Source organism: Indicator indicator, chromosome 9 (assembly GCF_027791375.1).
Source record: "Indicator indicator isolate 239-I01 chromosome 9, UM_Iind_1.1, whole genome shotgun sequence".
NCBI classification, from domain to species: Eukaryota; Metazoa; Chordata; class Aves; order Piciformes; family Indicatoridae; genus Indicator; species Indicator indicator.
In genome coordinates this window covers 17018024-17031168 of record NC_072018.1, presented here as the reverse complement: position 1 = coordinate 17031168, position 13145 = coordinate 17018024, and the positions used below count along the sequence as shown (strand labels likewise).

At 35.5% G+C, this 13145-nt stretch overlaps 1 protein-coding gene across 1 annotated transcript in view; it reads right to left on the bottom strand.

Annotated features, from left to right (window-relative positions):
* MCPH1 (microcephalin 1) overlaps nt 1-13145 on the bottom strand; it is a 108205-nt gene that overhangs the window by 77513 nt on the left and 17547 nt on the right. The window contains 2 exon segments of the mRNA XM_054383771.1: nt 833-995; nt 11433-11517. Of these exon segments, the coding sequence (XP_054239746.1) occupies nt 833-995; nt 11433-11517 (248 nt within the window).

The following is a 13145-nucleotide window of genomic DNA, read 5'->3' as shown; positions in this document are numbered from 1 at the left end:
AAAAATCTCTTCACAACTTCTTGGACACCCACAGCCCACTTGCTGAGAAGACGGTGACGCTGTGTAAACACTGTTCAGCAACGACTAAAGCTTTGGTGTGTTATCAACACTGTTTTGGTCACCAGTCTAAAACACAGCACTATACTGGCTTCATATCAGCCAGAGTCAGTACAGCAAGTCATGATTATCTTGTCTTTACAGTAACAGTCTGGTAACTGTAGGTAATAGTCTACAAGACATTTTGAACACATACAGCAGTTATTTGATCTGGATGTCTGCAAAACATATCTGTAAACTACAAACTCTCCAAACTACTAATCTACAAATAGCTATTCTTAACATTTTTCTTATTTTAAGGTTCTTGCACCAAAATACCTAAAAATTCCCCTTCATTTTCACCAATGCAGAAGACAACATATATTTCAGAGCAAAACAGAAATATATTAAATCAGTATATAAAAAATTCAAAGTGAATAATGTGACTTGGCTAATGTAGAGCAAAGATGGTTTGTTTAGCCTTTCATTTGTTGAAAAATAATGCATGTGAGTTTCTCATCCTTGAGATGAGACTTCAGGCATTTCTAAAATACTAACTCAGGCAATAGAGAAATACTTTTGTTACATGAAGTACTGAAAGACTGTAAGTCATGGTAACAGAGCTTTACACAGAAAAATTTTGTCTAATTGAACTAGCTCTAGGTAAGCCTGAATATCTGAACATTCTGTTATTATATGTGGAATGGACACAAATATGGTTCTATGGTTGATATTTCAGCCATAAAAAAATGTTTCATTTCTTCCATAGTAAAACTAAACAAATAATACTTCTTACCCATTCAAAAGAAACAATCCAACACCCATGAGCAAGTCCCAGCAAAACATTCAAGGCACGATGAGGACTCCCTGCAACTATACAACTTGTTGTTTCACATTCACCCTCTGAGAACAAAAAGTCTCCAAGTTTATTCACTGCTTGAATTACTGTACTTTGATTCCTAAAAACAAGATAAGGAAAAAGCCCACCAGACAACGTTGACTGGATACGCAGAATTATAAAAGCATATATACACAATACAAATTAACTTAAACTCACCTTCTTTCTTTCCTTACTAATAATTTCTTATCCTTTTCTCACTGAGCCTCTACCCATTTGCCAGCCCTAAATTCATCATCACAGAGTCCAAACAGACCCTTTTCTGTCATCATGCAATCGTATCTACTTGCACATCAAAGCTCTTTTGTCTCCCAGATGTATCTTGTCTGTTTAAATAGAAGCTTTTGAGTCAGGAATTAACTAAAAAGTTTGTGTACAATGCCTGGTACAACACAGCCTCAGTCTTGGTTGCTTTTGTAGTACTATCAAAAAAGTCTTACCAGGAAATGTAAACATTTAGACACAGTACTCTTAAGAGGGTTTCATTATGAACTACCAGATTTTCAGCATCTGAATAAACTGCTGTGTTTAAATTTAGAAAGCAGTCCCAAAGTTCTGGGTTGCTACCTACACATCTGAGCCAATGTTCCAGTTACAAATTCACTTATCCTTAAATACAATTTCAAATAAATACACAAAATTAAATATAACTGGAATTCCAATACATAGCTAGGCTGAAGCGCACCATAAAAACTGAGATCATGGAATCACTAGAGAAAAGCTGTTGCATGAGAACAGTTAGTGATTACTTTTATAAATAATTACTATAAATGATCATCAAAGATTGCAAGTGAAAGCCCAGTTTCAATGTCCTCTCTGCTGCCCCCAGCTGACTTGGAAATGTCCAGGGCATGCTACACAAGATAACACAATTAAACACAACCTTAAACAAAATCACATCTATCACAACAGTCTTCCCCTCAGGTAAAACATTTAAGTTAATCACTGATATAATGCACTCAGAACATTTCCAGAAGCCTCTGGGGTTACTTCATTCTCACTACATTTCACTCCAAAGAAAGTAACTCTCTTGAAACTCCCAAAATATCCCAGCTAAAACAAACACTACTTAGAGGAATGTTAACAAAACTGCAAAACATTATTCACAGAGAATGCAGCAACCCATTTGTTAGGAAGTCTCAAACAAATAAATGAATTGTAAAAATAGTATAGCAAATTCACTCCATAAGGTGATGCACTCTGTGGAAACACTTTAAAAAAAAAAATAAAAAAAAAAATCAAACCATAGACTCTCACACCAGTGACAATTCTGGCCTTGGATATATGTCTTTGACTGTTACTAGAATATTTGCTATTCCATTTTGATTATAAGGGTTTTAACTTGACATAGCCTAGAAGTGAATGTTTTTTGTGACACTGCAACCACAGGCGATGGCCCTACCCAGCCTGCCTGCTCAGGGGACACTTTTCAGTGCTCAGCCTGAACCTTTTCGTAGTTCTTTCTTATGTCTATGCAAAATTCCTTAGAAGGAGAGGAAAAGGTCCTGTTGTACAAGAATTGAATCTAAGGTATCTTACAAATTACAGAGAAAACTTACCAGTTTATACTTTACTCAGCTGCAAAAACAGATGGCTGCAAATTTTCAGCAAAATTTCACTGAATTTTTGGTTCGGAAAAACAGAAGCTGCTGTCTGAAAAGCAGTGAGCAGCAGAATCCAATGCCATGAAACCACTCATGATTTTTAAATTCTAATGAACTATTTTGAGGCTGCAGCTACCAGGTAACAGAATTGGTTTTTGACCACCGAGTTGCACTTTGCAGGACTAATTTCTGTTATTTAGTTCTTCCAGAAGAAGAAGATTGCTGAATGCCTACAACTGTAGACTGCCAAAAGAAATTCTGAAGAAAAGCAATTGTTATCACCAGACTTTTTTTATTTAATAAAATATTAATTGGCTAGTAGGAAAAAATCAACATACAAGCAATATTAAAGAAATAATAGAATAGAATAGAATAGAATCAAGAAGGTTGGAAGAGACCTCAAGGATCATCGAGTCCAACCTGTCACCCTAAACCTCATGCCTATCTAAACCATGGCACCAAGTGCCACGTCCAATCCCTTCTTGAACACATCCAGGAATGGTGACTCCACCACCTCCCCGGGCAGCACATTCCAATGGCCAACCACTCTCTCTGTGAAGAACTTTCTCCTCACCTCCAGCCTAAACCTCCCCTGGCGCAGCTTGAGACTGCGTCCCCTTGTTCTGGTGCTGGTTGCCTGGGAGAAGAGACCAACCCCCTCCTGGCTACAACCTCCCTTCAGGTAGTTGTAGACAGCAATGAGGTCTCTCCCCTGAGCCTCCTCTTCTCCAGGCTAAACAGTCCAAGCTCCCTCAGCCTCTCCTCATAGGGCTTGTGCTCAAGGCCTCTCCCCAGCCTCGTTGCCCTTCTCTGGACATGCCCCAGCAGTTCAACATCTTTCCTAAACTGAGGGGCCCAGAACTGGACATGTATGTACATAATGTACATAATGGACATAATGGACATAATGTAGTAATTAACTCTTTCAACAAAAGAGCTTTCTCCCAGGCTCTGCCAGGATTTATTCTCTCGTTTTAAGCAGATTTTAGCCCCCGCTTTTCACTATTTCTATCTGCATTGTAGCTATTATTTTTACCTCCCTCACAGTAATCCTGTATTACATGACTTGCTAAGTACACTTTATAGTATGTGTGTTACTAGCATCCAGTCACATTAAAGGAAAGTATTAATTCTACTCTATGGTTTCTGACATATATTAATTAGTATACTTGCTAAAAGCTATTGACAGCCACTTACAAAGAACTTCTAAAAGGATAGCCATTAAGTGCTGTTTCTGAGTACTTATATCTATGCAATTGTCAGTTACTTCAAACCTAAAACAGATTTGGGGGCAGCAGAAATATTTCAAGTTTTGAAAAAGAATTAAAAAAAAAAAAAAGATGAAGTGCAACAAAATAGGGAATTGTGTTTTTGTTGGATGTTCTTGATGCTGCACTACTTAGGAGAATGATAAGAGCGTGCCAGAAAATTATTAACTCTCCCTCCGAATATGCAGTAGCAGCTGCATCTAATATTTTAAAACTAAGTGTCAAAAATCCTATAATTGATATTTCTTCATCAACTATTTATGTAAAAGAACACATTTTGAACTGATGTTTCAGATGATGACCTTTTAAAATATAAATAATTATAATGTATGATGAAAAAGCTATCTTGGGCTAAAACCATTTGCTCCATAACATTCCTTTTAACACTTCCTTCAGAAAAATTCAAACTTGCTAAAGGTTTTAGTGTCATTGCTCTGAAGCCCTGTTGTGCTCACCTATAGAACAACTACTTTAGTCTGCACTACAGCAACACAAAATAGAAACAGTATATCTAGATAGGAATGAAAAATACATGCATGTATGTGTTTCTAGCTAGAATACAGAGAGAGATAAACTATATTAATATACAACCTGTAGATAAATTTCATTTTGTATAGGCATAATAAGATTATCAACATTCAAGTTTAAATGGTGTGATGACAAAAGATTAAAGATGTTTAAGACTTAAGACATACTTGTCATAACTAGTGTCCCTCTTGGCTAGATGTAAAAGAGACAAGAAAGCATCAAAAATCTGAAAAGTTTTCCCCTTTGAAAAGAAATCTAAATTAGAGACTGTTCCATTAAGAGGACTAAACTACTTCATGATAACAGTATTGTCTGTAGATGAGGTTGTACTAATTAACACATATACTACAAGTATTAAACTTTGAGGACAAGGAAGGAAGCAAACCCCTTTGTCACACCTGACATCAAAGCATCCAATATAGCAGAAGGCAGAAATGTAAGCTTTCGTTAGTAAAAACAAAAAGCAAAGGCTTTTCCAGTCTGGGATGCCACAGGAGAAAAGGAAAGTGTTCGTCTTCTACCTTATCCTCCTGATCAGGTGGAAAGGAAAAGGCAGCTTGCCTTCCACAAAGAAAAACTGCAATTTAAAATTATTCCAGTTTCTTTCAAAAGAAATGCAGAAACTGGCTGAGACACTGCAGCAACAAGAGTATATTTATTGTAAAGCATAATTCTAATAAATTTTATAGTGTAGCTTTTAATTTTTTTTTTTAAAACTTCAATATTTTAAGTCCAGGTTTTAAAGTAAATATTTTTTTCACTCTTTTATCTTGCGTAGTTCTCCAGGTAATTTAATACACAAGGTATACTCAAAGGGAACAGCACCCCATAACCAGCAATTCTGAGACACCTTAGAAAGCAACCCTCCACTCCCCTACAATACCCTTCCACAGCTTAGGAGTTTTTGCCCAATACAGACTTCAAATAAGCCTTCTAAGAACTAGTATTATAGAAGTCAGAAGAGAAAGACATATCATTTGTTCATCAGCAATTACCATGACAGCTTCAAGCATACAGAGGTGAGGACAGGACGTGAATTTTAGCACTATCAGAGAAATAAATAACTGAATATAACAGAACTACAAAATCACAGAATTCATTGGCTTTGAAGGAACCTCTAAACGTCATCTAGTCCCATATAGCATGGTAATAAAAAAATGCATGTATGAAAAGATTTTGAAAATCTTAGATAAGAATTACTTGCAGCTACAGAAACATGCACAAGCAGGTGTACACAAGCATTTAAATTTTGTAGAGAAAGTAGGTCAACTGACTTTTTTACAATGCTTTCCAGCATCTCCTCCTAATTTTCAAAATCAATATATGAACTTCAAACTGTTTCTCTAAACAAGTACTGCTCCATAAGAAATATTCCCATTTCTACCGTGCCAATATATTACCAAATCACAAGCGGTAAGCTGCCAAAGTCTCTACTAAAATTAAGTTTTCTTTGAGTAATGTACTGAGCTGAGACCATAAAAATATTTTGGATTACAGATGGAATACAGGCCAAAAATAGTCTTGAGAGCAACTCATTTAACCTAGTAATGAACCACAGAAGAAAGAACATACTCTGATGATTCTCCATCCATCCTCTGTTATCAGCACAAAATCATTCTTCATTAAGTGTTCGAGCAGTTTGTCACACTGGAATTATCTCTGTGGACTAACAGATTGTAGACTAACAGTGTGCACCATGACTGCTTTGCATAAATAAAACACAATTTAGATGCCATTGATAAGCTAGATATTAAAGATAACATAGGCAGTAGTCTTTTCAACATACACATGGTAATTTCATTCCATGGTTGGGTAGTTTTGAAAAACAAACTCCAGATACTGTTTAAGTCTTCAGAAGCAACACAGCATAGCAAATTCAATATTTTTAATAATTCATGATAAACATACATTCAGACGTTATGCCAGCAATAGAATACTTCAGGGAATAAAACATATACATGTGAAAACGTAATAACAATCAATAATAGAATGGAGTAAAACTTCAAATGAGTAAAGGATGAAACTTCTATATTGAAATGTTTATTTGAGAGAAATTCTACAAAGTATTTTTAGAAATGTTAAGTTTCCAAATTCTAATTTCTTACGAGCAATACTTACTGATGATACCTTTGCCTACTGCTAACCTGACGGTTGAAGATGCACCAAAATTTGTTGTCCCCTCAGGCAGAAGACTTTCTACCACTTTCAACTCCAAGTAAGTAGCCACATTTAACTGCTTGTGGAAGTTCCAAGAGCTTCAGTTTCAGTTCCACGTTTGAGTTTTGCACACAGTTTGAGTAAGAATAGTAACAATGCAACAAAATAAAAGGTATCATAAAATTAATATAATTAATATTGAATGCTTAGTAATATAAAGTCAAAATTTGAATTTATATACACTCAGAAAGATATAAGTAAGAATTTAAGTAAGGGTTCTCATGGCAGAAGTACTGACATATCAGGCATTCTACTGCACAGGTTAGGTCAGATGATTGAAAGGGGACACAAAGCCAAATTATACAGTGAGGACATCTCATAGTGTCATAATACATGTTATTGAATTAGCATAAACTTAAACTCCTGTACATTAAAGGATCCTGGGATGTGACAGCCTGGGAAGCATAAAACATGACATAAAAGCAAGGTTTTACTCCTCTGTCCAATCTTTCAGGGCTGTAAACCCTGCCTGTGTCAAATTTCTGTGCTTCAGCATGGTCATGTTGTTCTCCTTCAATATCTGAAGCTAAGACTCACTGACATCAGAATGAAGCTCTCTGCCTAAAAGTCAGGAGATGAATCTACACAAAAGAATTGCCCTAGGTTCCTGGGGTCCTTGTATAGTACTAGCTTCAGAGCCAGATCCTGATGTGTCTGTTCAGAACATGCAGAAAAATATCCTTCCTCACAATTTTTTATAAATGAAGTGTCATGGAAGTATTACTAATGAGACCACTACTTTTGCCAAACATAGGTCAAAAAAAGAGCATTACTATACACCAAGGCCAGAGCAGCTTGAGATTCTACAGCTGCTTCTTCATCTTCAGAGCAGAAATGTTTATTAACAGTTCCTTCATACTTACCTATAGGGAATTAAAAAGACTGGATGCACACAAACCAGGAAACCTGCAGTCTGTCTTGATACTACCCTGCACAGTCAGTTTTTATGCTAAGACACATAACATACAAGATTGTACAGTGACTGTTTTGGGCAAGTGTTTTGTCAGTACACTTTGAAGTGATTCAGACTCAAGAATGCAGAAGGATGCATACAAAAAGGTGCAAACATTTAATTTCTTCCAAACTATTATTTCATTTGCATGCAAGTTAGAGGTCATTTGCTGACATTTTCATTGCTTCAGTAAGACAGGTAATAGTCCTTAGTTACCAAGCAGAAAACTTAGCCAAACTATGTTTTAATTTCCAGTTGTACGTTTTTCAAGTTAATTGCTTCCCCCTCTTGCTATGCAATTTTTCTTCTATGCTTTCTGTGTCTGTTTTATTTTACATTTTGCTTTTATTGGGGGAAAAAAAACCTTATTTGTGTTAGTATTTTTTTTCCTGACCAGCAAAAAGACATCTGGTGAGCATCATTATGAGTTCTAATACACACTTGTAGGAGGATTATTATTAATAAAACACTAGAAAAGGTGGTATTAAATTAACCGGTCCTTTTATTTATCATTAATCTCTGAATCCTGAAGAGTTACATATCTAAATCAGAACACACTTGGTTTTGAATTATTTTTTAGGTCTGGAATACAGCTGTGTTATGAAAGGAAAGCTGAAGCATGTAATTTATATTTCATAAGAGCACAGTTGTATTAAGTATCTCTTTAGAACCTGCCAACAACAAGATTTTTCTATCATCTGAAATGAAAACCATGCATTTTGCTAGCTCAAAAAGATTTGTCAATTTTTCCCACGACATAAAAGATGTAATACTTCCTATATGTTAACTGACCTACACCACAGAACTTTAAAATGTGCTCTTTCTTCTATGTTTGGGCAGGTGTTTCTTGGTGCTGAAGGACAATAAAAATGGAATTTCAGGTGAAGATACTCCTGAACATGTTTGCGAACCAAGCAGTCAAGCCTGGATTCACATTGTTTGTGTTAAGACACAAGGCTGCAAACTTCAATAAATACCCAGCTGATAAGACTGTAACCCACTTGTTGATGAGAGTCAACAATTTGAGTTAAAGCTTTACTGCCCTCTAGTCAATACAGTAAACAACTGAACAATACTTCAGATTTTGAGGTGCAATAGCAATATTATGACAGGCGGAACAATATTTTAAAAAACCCCAACCACTTTACTTTTAGGATCTTGAAGGATTATGAATTAATCATACAAGAACATGCATCTTCCAACTTTTTTTTTTTATTTGTAGTGCATACTTATGATCAACAACCACTGCTTTCAGCATTTCTGAGTCTTTATAGTAGTAGGAAGTAGTACATCTGTTGAGGAGTAAAGTGCTACATAATTTTTTCCTATTTAGCTTATTGCATACTTATATTCTTGTTCCAGATAGACCTGTTTGTGACCTCATAATTGAATTCTACAATAATCACACCACTAATCCATAAAATGTTTTATTTTGATGTAGAAAAGAACGGAGATATTTGTTAAATTATTTAAAAAAAACCTGCTACTGAAGATACATTGAATACTAATGAAACGGAGTTTAGGAAGTCTTTTATTCAAATCCGTTTTCAACAATTTCCACGACCTGCAAGGATACCATTTAGAAAGCAGTTCCATCAACTAAAGGATTTCCGCCCTATAGAGCCATGCCAGATACCAGCAGGTTTATGTCAGGTGTTCATTTTTCCAAGAGTTAAATTTCCCCCCCAAAGAGCATCTAACCAGCAGTTGCTTTTCCTCCTGGTAGTTTCTGATGCCAAGAGGGAAAATAGTTTCAGTTTTACACTGACTCTTTGCCAAACCAGCTGCAGTCCAGTGGATTGTTTGATTTTCTGCCATGCTGGTTATGACCTCAGTGTTATATGTAACAGTGTATGCCCAAAGTAGAAAATAATTGTGATTTGTCAGTAACTAGAGTTTATAGCACACATACATACCTTCAGCAGTGAGGTATGTATCTCAAGCACAGACTGCATGCTCTCACTTCTTACGTAATGTTTATGTACTGTTACCCTCAAGCTCTGGCCCAGAAAGAGTTGCATTTCTTTCTTGCACCCTAAGCCTCCTTTCCACCATCAAATCCAAGAATGCGTTACAACGACTGCAAACATTTTTTGACATTAAGCCATGAAAAGAACACTCAGTCCTCATACTAACAGGTTAACACCACTGTAACTAACTTGCAACTAACATTTTTTGCTTTATGCTTTTTAGTTATTTCATTTTGTCCTCCCTATGCAAAGCAATGAAGTCAGTTCCATAGAACTGAAAAATGCATCACAATGTGAAAAGGGTTTATTTTGTCCCTGCAATCCAGCATCAGCAACTTGGATTTCTAAACCAGGGAAGGCACCTGCTGACATTCAGAAGTACTAATCCACATTGTTTATCCTTACCCACTCTGTATGAGAACCTGGAACTATCCTCAGTTAGGGGTTGTGCCTCAAAACTAGGAAGTTCAAACCTATAGGCTAGTTTTATGAATCTATCTTTATGTGCTGAATTTGAATATGTACAACACACAAAAACTCCCAGGGTTTTGGGGAGGTGTTGTTGTTTTAAATAAAACAAAAAACAAAAAAAAAAAAAAAAAAAAAAAAAAAAAAAACCCAAACAAAAAAAACCCCCAAAAACCAAGAAAACCAAACTTTGTTCCTGCAGCCATTAAAGATTCCTGAAAATCTTACTTATCTCTACCCAACATTCCTACAGCTGCCATTATAAACTGCTCTATTTTCATTGCTTTTGTTTGCTGGTGGTGCAATCGTAGATAACTTTAATTAGAACTCTTCCATGTTGAGTACATAAGCACACCTATATAAACAGTACAGATAAGAAAGAAAAAGAGTACTTGCAATCTAAAATTGTGATATAAAAAATACCTGAACAAAGTAATTCTTAATTTTAGCTTTGGCTACAACAAAATACAAGAAACTCAGTCTGGACAAGGTTTTGAAGAAAAAAAAGCCTACCAATTGCACAGCAGACAAATACAGAATATACACCTTCATTTATATTATAGAAAGTACAAATTGCAAATTGAAATATCCATAGAAGCAAACAATGTCATCAGGAAATACAACCAGGTGTGCTAATGCTGTTTACAATTATTATTTATAAAAGTAATAAATATGTGTATATTTAGGAAAAGGTGAACAAATACTTAGGAAAGGTAGTAAGCAATAAGATGCATGGAAGAACTCAATGATAAACTTAATTCACAGAAGATCACTGGTCCGTGGAGATCAATATCCCATTTTCAGGATGTTTAAAGTTTGAACAGCCTTGTGAATGCACCTGCTCAGAATTTTTACATAAGGGGATCAAAATCTGTGATTAGTCTCTTTGAAGCTCCACCAATATCTACCAATGAAACAACTGTCTAGTTTATTTCATATAATCAATTACCTCAGACATCTTTTAGTGGTTTCATCGAAACAGAACTGCTTTGTTTGGAAAAGATCTCCTTTCCCATCCCAACTGGCCTCATGTAATAGGCTAACAGAAAGTAAGAACTTAGCTTTACTTGAATTCGTATGAATATTTATCCTGCAGAAATAGCCACTTTTCTGCCATAAAACTAACAAAAAAACTCTACCTACCCCTTTTAGTAACTACTCTAAAAAGGGTAGATGCCTTTTCAGGTTACTTCAGTGGCTTTTCAAATAAACCCAGTTTGAGCTGGCCTATCAACCTCCTTTATGATGTCAGTTGGCATGGACTCTGCGACTACAATGTAACCACAGAACTCAACTTTCTGGTACATGTATTGCTTTTGAACACCATTCACATAACATTTCAAAGAGATGAGATTCAGAAAAGGTTTCAAAGTGCATAGAGAACAGATTTCTTTCTTGTTATACACCAAGGAGTTCAGTGATTCTCCCCAAAAGAGCTTAACAACACATGCAGTTAAACTGACCTTTTGGAGTCGTCTTGTTTTTCAGAACCTCCCATTGGACTTACTTGTTTGTTCATTATAAACTGGGCAAGAGCCATCAGTAACATGACACTCTGAAACTTTGTTTCCATCACCTAGAAACCAAATTTAAAAACTTGAAAAGTGCAATCTTGTGAAATGAAAATGTCACCAAGTGTTTTATCATAGCACACACACATGGCTATGTACAATTAAGACACCCAAGTTAGTAATTTGGTTTTTTCATTGTGTATTAGTTACAGAAAATCTCAAGCACCTGACTTAATCTTTCAGTGTCTGAACTAGTAAATAAACTAGTTGCAGGACTCCCAGTTTCCAGTATTTCAAACCCCATATATTAAATACAGGCAGAGAATCAGTGAAATTACTTTCTATTTATTACGAAATTCACAATTTCTTTGAACACAGAAATATTTAAGCTTGAAGCAGTGGTGGCTAGATTTTTCTAATATTTTCAGTACACATTGTACTCATCTGAAATGACCTGAAGGTCTTAAACACATTTTTCAAACACTTTGTAAGCAAATCAAGACACCTATTAACAGGGAAGGATTGTGTGTGCATACAGGCATATCAGTCCTATTATTTATTAAAAGGTGCTATCCATAAGCATGCATTTTAACATGGCTACTGAAAAGCAGTATTTTGTGGATTAACATATATAAGCACCAAACTTAGGAATCATCTGAAAAATTGCTTGTATAAGATAAAAAACTGTGATCTATCTTTTGATCAACAAAGTTTTAATTATGAAAGTTTTAAGTAGCTCATTCTTCCCAAATATAATGCAAACCAGTCTCCTTCAGGGCATGAATTTATTTTTAATTTCAAAGAAATGCATCAGATCAATTAAAGAAAGTTTAATAATTAGTGATTGAAGTGGCCTAAATTAAGCTCCTCCCAAGTATACTTCTGATTACTTTTAGAAAATACTTTTAGAAAATATCCCTATTTACTAGCATGACTGCATTCATAACTAAGAATCTGTTTTATTTTCTTCTCTGAAGCCTTAAGGTGACAGAAAGTCCAACAGAAAAAAAACCCTTCTCATTACTGACTTTAAAATTTGAACCTTTAGTCAAAACTTAGTTTCTTCACACTAAGTTACAAGTTTCATGTAAATTTAGGCAGCGTTGCAGTAGTTTTTGTGTAATGCAAGTAAACCTGGCTGTCAGGTACAATCGTTAAACTCAGTGTTTAATTACTAAGTGCCATTTAACAAAGGGAGAACTAATTACTTAAGTGAATTTTATTTAGCATTGCACTGAGGCCCATCATCTTCAATCACTAAGCAGATCGATGGCAAGTAGGTCTTGCCATACAATAAATGAAGCTAAGAAATCTAACTCCTTTTATGTGGAAAGCAGAATTTTTAAACCTGTATTTTGAATGTTAAAAACACACCAACCAACCAAACAACTGGACTGCAAAGGATGGCAGGAGATCACCATTGCTTTACCCTAAGTAGATGAAGGTAAAACATGGGGCTGTAGACGTATCTGGTGTTTTAGGGTTTTTTTGAAGGGGTGACTTGAGGTGGGAAGCTTGGCCTGAATGCTCAAGCCCCACAGCTCTTTCCCTACTTAAGATTAAAGTCTCAAGACTTGCATGTTTTGACCTCTTTCCGGTCATGGTTCACACTCATTCATTCTTTTTATCTACAATAAAACAGAAGACAAAATCTATTACCTCCTCTGATTATCAGTTCAGGAATCTTAAACAT